Source organism: Lonchura striata, chromosome 26 (assembly GCF_050655825.1).
Source record: "Lonchura striata isolate lonStrDom1 chromosome 26, ASM5065582v1, whole genome shotgun sequence".
Lineage (NCBI taxonomy): Eukaryota > Metazoa > Chordata > Aves > Passeriformes > Estrildidae > Lonchura > Lonchura striata.
In genome coordinates, this window is record NC_140728.1 from 7,520,486 (window position 1) to 7,530,122 (window position 9,637).

The 9,637-nt window shown below is 53.5% G+C and overlaps 1 protein-coding gene across 2 annotated transcripts; it reads right to left on the bottom strand.

Moving 5' to 3' along the window:
• Positions 1–1,014: 1,014 nt before the first annotated feature.
• On the bottom strand, positions 1,015–9,499 carry LOC146765292 (uncharacterized). Of its 2 annotated transcripts, none has more exons than XM_085561393.1 (6): positions 9,202–9,499; positions 6,484–6,702; positions 6,130–6,239; positions 5,273–5,361; positions 3,151–4,881; positions 1,015–2,793 (listed from the first exon to the last, which is right to left on the bottom strand). In XM_085561393.1, exons 1-6 carry the CDS (start codon positions 9,352–9,354, stop codon positions 2,654–2,656), a joined length of 2,442 nt encoding a protein of 813 aa, XP_085417519.1. In that variant the 5' UTR covers positions 9,355–9,499; the 3' UTR covers positions 1,015–2,653. The 2 variants fall into 2 exon arrangements, with proteins under 2 accessions (XP_085417519.1, XP_085417518.1); XM_085561392.1 differs by having other exon boundaries at positions 1,015–2,796.
• Positions 9,500–9,637: the final 138 nt, after the last annotated feature.

Below are 9,637 nucleotides of genomic sequence, written 5' to 3' on the forward strand. Positions count from 1 at the left end.
GGCCAAAGTCAGGATTAAGGCAAGCCCCCCAAAGGCTGTGTGGGCAGGCTCAGCCCCGCTGTCCCGGGGAGCAGGGCAAGAGGAAAGCGGATTTCCTTCTGGCTTGGAGCTCTCTGCTGCAAGGATCTCTATAAATAGGTCCTTGCACAACAGCCTGTCCCCACAAGTCCAAACCTTCAGGAAAAGAAAACCCAAGAGTTTTCACAAGGTTCACAGCCCCACACCGCTGATAAAACACTTCAGTCCTGGAATTCTGTTGGTGGCTGATAATCAGCAGCACCGCTGGGCCTCGATGGCTCTCAGCAGGGTGGGGGATCCAGCACTGCAAAAATCAGGGTTTGCCTGAGTGCCCTGATCTTGCTGGGAGGAGAAATGCTTTTCTGCTCTTGGTAGTGTTTCTAGGGAACTGTTAGGGAATGCCAGACTGGCCTTCACCCAGATGCAAAAGCAGACGAGGTCCTGAAATGCTCTCCCAGCTCTGAGCCCTCTCCCCTGGCACGGCTGAGGAGCAGCCTCTGGGGCTGTATTTTCTCATCTGCCCATAAGGCAGGCAGGGATTTCTCCCCCGAAGGCAGCTCGGCAGCAGGAGCTCAGCCTGCTCCCAGAGCGTGCAGCAGCCAGGGCACCTGGGCACGAGGTCATTTAAAATCTGATCCTTCACTACATCTGAGGCTGGCAGTGAAATGAAGCCCAGGAGTGCGGGCAGGGCTGAGCTGCCCAGTTCTCAGCGGTGCCTGTCCCAGTGCCATCTGCTGGTCACCTCCTGGCTGGGCTGGGCTGGCCAGGGAGCTGAGAGCAGCCCCAGGCAGCTGGGCTCCTGCAGGAGAGGAATGTGCAGCAGCTGCAGGGCGGCTCTGCTGCGAAAAGCAGGGGCAGGAGGACGGGGAAAAGCAAAAAGGCAAAGTCAGGTACCAGAATCACTCCAGTGCTGATTCCGCCTGTCGAGGCCCTTTCCTCGTATGCTGCTGCCAGAGGGATGTTCTGATGTTAAAATGCTGCAAAAAAAACAGAATCTTGAGACGTACACTTGTATTTAACTTTTTTTCTGTGCCACAGAGATGAAATTGTGTGTGAGAGGTTTGTGCTGGGCTTCCTAAAACAGCCATAGTTTTTATTTCTTTTTTTGCTCTGAGCTCTTTTTGCCTTGCTTTCCTTGTCCAAGAATTCCTGGTGGGGACACATTTTTACTTTACACTCAGCTGGATGCTCAAGAAAAATTCCCTGCATCATCCTCAATCCCCATGGCCTACTGCTGCTTTTACAAAGGTTTAAAAACATTAAGCTACACCCTTACAAAAAGCAGCACATGGATGCTTTTGGAAAGCTAAAAAACCCCTTCAGGACCCACAGAAGTCATGTTATCTTTTAGCAATTCTATGTAAGCACATAATTAAGAGCATTTTACAGGTATAATAAGTAGCTCCCAGGTGTCCAGATCCCCCAGAGAGAGAGTGAACAGACTTTCACAACAGGATTTATTCAGTGCATGCTCTGGGGATGCACAGGACAGAGCAGCAGTGGAGGACCTGAATAATGGTCTTCAAGTCATCCTCCACCTCATCTGTAGAAATGAAAGGTTGCAATGACCAGAGAAGGGGCTGTATCTCCCCATTATTTTCCTTCCACCTATCTGCAAAGCTTGTCACATATTTAACACACCTAACTGGGAATCCTCAGGTGAAGGGAGGGGAGACGTGGGGTAACAAAACACAGTGGCCCAGACAATGCCAGTGGTCCTGCAACAGGCCCAGGAGCCACCAATAACCTCTAACAATGTCACCTGTATCTCTGGAGCTCAGATTGTACCAGCACAAGTGGGGACTTGTTCTCCTTGACCACACACACACAGATTACATGTCAAGAGGAATCTGTATCTAAATTCAAATACACTGAAATTATGCAAAGAATGAAGCCATGCAGGGAAAAGCTGCATAAAGGAGCTGGTGGCCTCTCTCAGCTCTGGAGGTTTCTCTTCTGTGCATGCACACAGGTGCAGGCACACGCGTAAAATAAATCTGTGGCATTGGAGGAGGCAAGGGCTGCAGAGTGTGAGGAGGAGAGGGGTGAACAGCTGGGCAGTACTGGCCAGAGCTCCATCAGAACCAGGAGGAAACAGAAATCCTGAAAACAGCCACTCTATTTGGACAAGAAGGGAAAGAGGTAAAACTTGTCCAAAATTGAGACGGGCACATTGGGAAGGAAAAGAGCATTTCTGCTGGTAAAAACCACCAAAGCCAACCTCCATGTCTCATCTACAAATACCAAAGCCAACCACCATGTCTCACTGTCCCCAGGTCACCCTGCTGTCCCCAGGGTCAGGCTGTGGCAGGGCCTGCCAGCCACACGAGCAGATGGGTGGGAGAGCTCAACACTTCCAGCCTGGAATGGAATAGAAGCCAGGAAAAAGGAGAAGCATCCAAGGTCACCAGCATTATGGCAAACACCCTCCTGCCCTCAGGCCTGCTCAGGAAGGGGACAGAGTTCCCCCAGCACTGATGGCTGCCCTTGGCTCGCCGAGGCTGCAGCAGAGAAGGCAGCGTAAGGAGGGAGCGTGTGAATTGTCCAAGGAGTCTCCTGAGCCTGCCAGGGCTGTGGAACAACCAGCGCTGACAAAGCCTTGGTGAGGGGTGCAGGGACAGCTGAGGAAGACCCTTCAGAGCAGAAGGCCCAGCAGGATGGCACTGGGGAGGAGGAAGAGGGAAAGGCCCAAGCAGGTACTGGGGGCTCCTCCTTTGGGTGGATCCACACTTGTCTGGTCCGAGTTTGTCTCCAGTTCTTCTGTGTCCAGGGCACCTGCTGGAAGAAGAGAGGAAAATGTGGAGTTAGAGGGGAAGATCTGGCAGAAGAGAAGCTCCCACTCATGCAGGTGTGCCATGACGTGCCCCGAGGCTCCTTGAGGCAGCAGAGCTCTGGTCCAGGGAAGCTGTGTGTTAGTGGGAGCAGGCTGTGAATGGGACCATGCTTCAGAGATGAGACATCCAACCAGCCCCTCAGGGTTAGAGCAGAGTGAGGAAAAGGTTTGGTGGCACATACAAGAGGAGGATCCAAAGGACCAGTCTGACACTGCTCCTCCCAAGCCCTCTCCATGCTGCTTGGGGATCCCTGAATGTCCAAGTGTCCATGCCAGGACAAACTCCACGGTTGCCTTACCTGAGAGGGAGGTCTGGAAATGGGGGCTCGGCCCTTTTTTGTCTTTGGAGGATGATGTTAAACGCAAGAACGTGGGCTCTTCAGGGCTGAGGACCACTGACTTGGAGGGGGTTATGAGCTCAGCTCTATTGAAACCTAGCTTCATCTCTGGAACAGCTTGGCTGAGGGATGGAGACAGACTGGGAAAGGCTGATTTCTCTTTCCCGTGCTCTTTGACACCTTTCTTTATTTCTGGGACTGATCTGGGGCTGAAGGCTGTGCCCATGCTTTCTAATAAGGCTGGATCCTCTGTAGCGAAGGAGCTAAGAGGGTCTCCAGTGTCTGCCTCTGGAGATACATTATAATCTGGCTCTAAGGTGGGCTCAAAGGAAAGAGCGATCCCGGTTGCCTCAGTAGGATCAGGTCTTTTTGGTTCTGGCTTTGTGGTTGTGGCAGTTTTCAGCTGTGTCTTTGCTGTTGTGGCAGGTGCTAGTGTTGTAGCAGCAGGCGTTGGCTTGGCTGTAGTGGTGGTAGATGTTGGTGTGGTGGGTGTTGGTTTGGCTGTGGCTGTAGCAAGTTTTGGCTTAGCTACAGTTGGGGTGGATTTTGGTGTGGTAGGTGTTGGCTTGGCCATAGTTGTGGTTGGCTTTGGTTTGGCTGTAGAGGTGGTTGTGGTGGGGTTTGGTGTGGTGGGTGTTGGTTTGGTGGTGGTTGTGGTGGGGTTTGGTGTGGTGGGTGTTGGTTTGGTGGTGGTTGTGGTGGGGTTTGGTGTGGTGGGTGTTGGTTTGGTGGTGGTTGTGGTGGGGTTTGGTGTGGTGGGTGTTGGTTTGGTGGTGGTTGTGGTGGGTTTTGGTGTGGTGGGTGTTGGTTTGGTGGTGGTTGTGGTGGGTATTAGTTTGGTGGTGGTGGTTGTTGTGTTGGGTTTCAGGGGGGTGGGTGATGTCTTGGTGGTAGTGGTGGTTGTTGGCTTAGTGGTGGTGGTTGTCAGGGTGGGTTTTGGTGTGGTGGGTGTTGGCTTGGCCATAGTTGTGGTGGGCTTTGGCTTGGCTGCAGTGCTGGTGGCTGCTGGCATGGTGGGTTTTGGCTTGGCCGTGGCTGTGGGGGCTGCTGGTGCTGAGGGCTTTGGCCTGGCTGGGGTTGCTGTTGGGAGCGTGCTGGCAGGTTTTGGCTTGGCTGTGCTGAAGGGTGCCTGTGCTGGGGCTTTGGGCTTGGCTGTGGCTGGGTGTGTGGCTGTGGGTGGTGGCTTGGCTGTGGTTGTGGTTGGCAGTGTGGTTGTAGGTTTTGGCTTGGCTGTGGTAGACACTGGTTTTGTGGGTTCAGATTTGGCTGTGGTGGACGATGGTGTGGGTTCAGGTTTTGCTGTATGTACTGATGTTGTAGGTGCTGGTTTGGCTGTGGTGGACACTGGTGTGGGTTCTGGTTCAGCTGTGGTGTGAACTGGTGGTGTGAGTTCTGGTTTGGCTGTGGGCTCTGGTTTGGCTGTGGGTTCAGGTTTGGCTGTGGACTCTGGTTTGGCTGTGGGCTCTGGTTTGGCTGTGGGCTCTGGTTTGGCTGTGGCTGTGGGTTCAGGTTTGGCTGTGGGCTCTGGTTTGGCTGTGGGCTCTGGTTTGGCTGTGGACTCTGGTTTGGCTGTGGGCTCTGGTTTGGCTGTGGGCTCTGGTTTGGCTGTGGGCTCTGGTTTGGCTGTGGTTGGGGTGGATGGCCTTGCCTTTGTTGTCACAGAGGCCGGAGTGGTCTCTTCTACAACGAGTTCTGGTGAGAGATGAAAAGTGCCGTGGGTTAGGGCTGGCTCAGCTGACCTCAATGGATCCCCTGCACTGAGCAGGACCAGCAGAAGCCAACGAGGGCAGAAACAGCAGCCAACCCCTCTCAGGTCACTCTGGGCCATCCTCCATTCTGGGGTTCCCAACCTGGAGACAACTTATGTCCCTCACAACCTCCTGCCCCACAAGAGGCAAAACCCACTGCCTAATGGGGTACAAGCCCCTCCTTATCTTAAGGCAGTTGTCCTGTCTCATGGTCCAGCCCTGGAACTGCAGCTCAAGGGCTTCCTGACAGCTCCAGCAGGGTTCAGAGCTCAGACCCAGCCCAAGGTCACAGTCCCAACAGCCCCTCCAGGGGCTCTGTGGCTCTGCTCACTCACCACACAGGTTGTTCACACAGACTGTGTCCATGGGGCACATTTCACACGAGGCTCCTTCCATGTAGGGTTTTTTGCCTTTCATGTTACCCCTGGAAGCAGAAAACACCAAGATAAAGAAGGCATGAGGGAAGGGGAAACACCCATCCCAGAGAGGGGGCTGATTCAGCTGGCATATCCCAGCCAAGGCAAAACTTGGGATTCATGTAGGATACAGTTCTTGGACTTCTGCCACAGCCTGTCAGGGCCATTTACTCACCAGCCTGACCCCAAGGCAGCTAAAGCCAGGGCAGACAACTCCATGGAGCAGATCCCTCACCCCCCTTAGAACAGAGCAGGGGATGGACACTGGGACAGGGAATACTTGTCTGCCTCATCCCAGGAAGGTCTGCAGCCACTGGGCACTCTTGGTGCTCTCAGAAGCTCCAAGCAAATGGTGCCAAGGCTGGTCAGGAGGTAACCAGCTCTCTTCCCACCTCCAACCCTTCCTGCTGCTGCAAAAGGGCTTCTCCACCCCAGGCAACAGCTGCTGCTGGCAGGGAAGAACAAGGCTCAGGGCAGGGGAGTGTCTGTACCCTCAGCTACTGCCACCTCAGCCTTGAGCAGCTCTCAGGGAAGAAGGTCCCACCCTGGCTGTGTTCCAGGAGCTGAACCAGAACTCAGCAGTCACAATCATAGGCCAGGATCTCCAGACAACCCTTCCTTAGTCTGGGACCAGCCCAAGATAACAGAAGCATTATTTGGAACATCTATTTCTGACCAAGGACAAACCCTGCTGTGACATAAGGGATGAAGCCAGGGTATTTCCAGCACAGAAACCCCACTGAGATGCACCAACCCATGCAGGGCCTGGGACTTACGGGGGATAATAGTTGCAAACAAGCAGGTGCATGTTCTCTGTTTCAATTCCATCAATCTTCTCACAAAAATGTGCCCCACAGCCGATCTGATGTGTGCTTGACCAGACCACCTAAGGCAAAAAACCAGGGTGGAGGTGAGGGGATTGGTGAAGGAAACTTGTCCCCTGGCCTTAAAGGCTGCTCCAAAGACCTCCTCATCCCACAGATCCCACATCCCCATGTTGCTTTGGCATCCCCCACCATCTCTGCTCCTACCCAAGCTGCCAAGAAACACTCAGACTTCATTTCTCTGTCTGAGAAAATCTGGCACCCAGCTCTGCTGAGCAGCCACCCCTCCACCCCAGCAGCTGGTACCTGGGTGTAGTGGCCACACATCTGCCCGGGGACACATGTGGATGTTGTCAAGTTGTAGAATTTCCTCTCCCCATTCCAGTCTTCCATGGCGAATTCTAGTTCCAGGGTTGGGGCCATAGCAAAGAGGTTTTCTCCCCGTCGGCCCCTCTCCTTGTTGTGGTCCCAGATGCACTTCTCTGCATAGGATTGAGCAAGGGCCTCCAGCTCCTTGTCCCAGGTCTGAAAGGAGCTCAGAGTCAGCACACAGAGAGGGACACTGGGCTCTCCAACAGGAGCAAGGCACTCACCAAGGACCCCTGCAATGCCTGGCTGCAGTTTCCCCATTCATGAGGAAAATTCAAACTCCTACCCAACACAGTCCTCAGGAGAGGGGAGCTCCATGGTCAGTCCCAGCACAAACTGAACCTTGGTTTATGGGTCAAAGAGGAGAAGGTCAGGGCACCAGCACAACTCTCACACCCTCTCCTGGAGCTCATCTAACACCATCATGGAGCATCCACAACTCAGCATGGAGAAACCATGAAGTCATGGAGGAAGAAGGAAACCCACTGTGGGTCACGCCAGAGGGGTCTGGGGCCATCCCTCCTCGCCCAGGGTGGGGATAGGAGAGGAATGGGACACATCTCTCCTGGCAGCTGAACAAAGCCTGGGAGCACTGGCTCCTGGGAAGCATCATCTGTTTGCCTGGAACTGAGATGTGGCTGCTGGCCAGGAGCCCCCTCTGGAGCGGCAGCGGCCCCGCCACCAGCTGAGCCCCCAGCCACAGGGAGGAGAACGAGGAGGAGGAGGAGGAGGAGGAGGAGGAGGAGGAGGAGGAGGAGGAGGAGGAGGAGGAGGAGGAGGAGGAGGAGGAGGAGGAGGAGAAGGTGGAGAGCTTTTCTCACAGGCATGCATATGGGGAATCCTGCACTGCAGCTGTTTGGACCATCCCTGATGGAGAGAGCAGCTTGGCTCGGGAAGGCAGCCCTGCAAACAGGGGGTCCTGAGGGGGGACCAGCCTGGACAGAGCCAGGGCTGGATCCAAAAGGTGCCAGACAGGAGGACATGTCACCACTGGGGTGTCGAGGGGGTGAGGACAGGCCTGAAGGCACTGTGGGGAGGAAACACCTGGATGGGACACAGGGTGTTGGTTCAGCTCCCACCATGGCCCCAGGCCATGCTGACAGAGATGGCTGGAGACCCAATTTGGGGAGCACACACCCCTCTCCCTCTGACACAGAGCCGGGCTCCATAAACAGGGGACTCACACCTGCAGACTTGCCTCATTAGTAAAGTGGCTTTAGGATAGAGATTCCCCCCCTTCAACTAAATATTTCCAAAGCAACCAGCTCCATGTCCCAAAAGGAAGCACGGAGTGACCTCAGCCAGGCACAGTGCCATGGCAGCAGGTGAGCCCAGAGGCAAACTCAGCCCAAGCAAAGGTCCCGGGAGGGAGATGAGGACGGTGTTCTCATGGAAAACCTCTACTGAGGAATCATCAGGGCTGCTGTGAGCTAAACATTTGCTGGCTACAAATTGAAAAAGCCTTTGTCCCTGGACCACGAGCAGGTCCTGCGTGTTCAAGCAGGAGCAGAAGCTGCAGAAGGAGCATCTCAAACCTGGGTAGTGCTATCAAAGATTCAGCCACAAGCAGCCCCCACAGGTTTGGAATTGACTTAAAGACGCTGAGAGATCATTTCCCTCAGGCTTTCTCTGACTTTGGCTCTAAAGCCCTGATACTCTGAGTTTGCTGTGCCTGGTGGGATCATGGCGCTGAGGATTCTGGCTCTGTCCCCTTTGATTCTGCAGTTACTGGTCAGGCCTTCTCTCCCTGAGTTTAACTTTTTGCTTCCTCTAATTGTTAAGCTCCCATTTACCAGCCCAAAAAGGTTTTACTCATTCTGGGCAACTTCTGGGCCAAGCAGGGAGTTGTCCTCCATGCACACTGTGACCCAAAGAGGAAAGGACTCCAGCTCTCCATGATAAGCAATTATCCTTCTCTGTGTGATTTGCAAACAATAAGGAAAAAAAATATGTGGTGCAAGATAAAATTTCAAAGCCAAATTCTAATCAAATCAAGAGTCTGAACACGACAAAAAGCAGCAGCAGCACGAAACTTGTTTTTGGTCCTACTACAGGTCCCACTATGACCTACAGTCGGATTTGATTGACTCGATTTTCCCAAGCAAAATAGGGGATCCCACATCTCCAAGACACCAAGTCATGGCGAGGATTAGGAGTGTGATGAGCCCAAATAACTGAAAGACCTTGACTGACAAACTGACATTCCCTCCAATATATAAAAGTACCTTCACCTCCAAAGGCAGATACAGAGCACTGTGTGATGTCCCACACAGCAAGATTCCCCCACCAGCTCTTGGCAATGACCATGGCAAAGTCTCCAGGTCATGGCACCTGCTCAGGGCAGGGTCTCACCTGCCCTTTCTGCCGTCACAGGGAGCTCCAGCAGCCACATGTGGGTGAAAGCTGCATCACTCTCATGGAAGAGCATCTGGGGACTCACATCACATTTAGGAACTTCCAGAACATGCTCAAAGACAACTCCAAAGGTAAAGGAAACTCTTCTCTTTAGGGGCAGTTTACGGAACCCCTTACTTGTAACCCTACAGGAGAATTGCTCTGCCTCCCCTAAGGAGCACCCAGATCCCTCCTCGCATTGAGATCGAGCCTTGGACCACACAAACACCCCAATATTCCTCTGTAATCAAAGCCACTTACCATCTTCATCATAGCCTTGGCAGGAGGAGAGACCTGGGAGCGATATTTATTATGCTCATCCAAGATGATCTTCTTTTCTTCATCACTCAGGGACCAGCTCAGCCCCAGCACAGAGAGCACCAAGAGAACGGGAGGAAGACCTGAGCTCAGCATCGTGCAGGCAGCTTCTGCTCTCAGCAGCCCACGGCTCTGGCAGTCAGATTTAAAGCACCTCCCAAAAGCAAGGAACACCCAACAGCTTGAAGATTGGGGAGGAAATATATTTATTAGAGTTTTGGAGCCATGCAGAACACACCCATCTCACATATCGGCCTTGATGGAGAAGCAGCAGTGCCAACAAACACGCAGGGTCCTCTCCCTGGGACAGACCCTGTGCCTGAATCCCAGTGCCTGGATTGGCATTCTTCATCCAAGCCTCTGCTGCTCCAAACCTCAG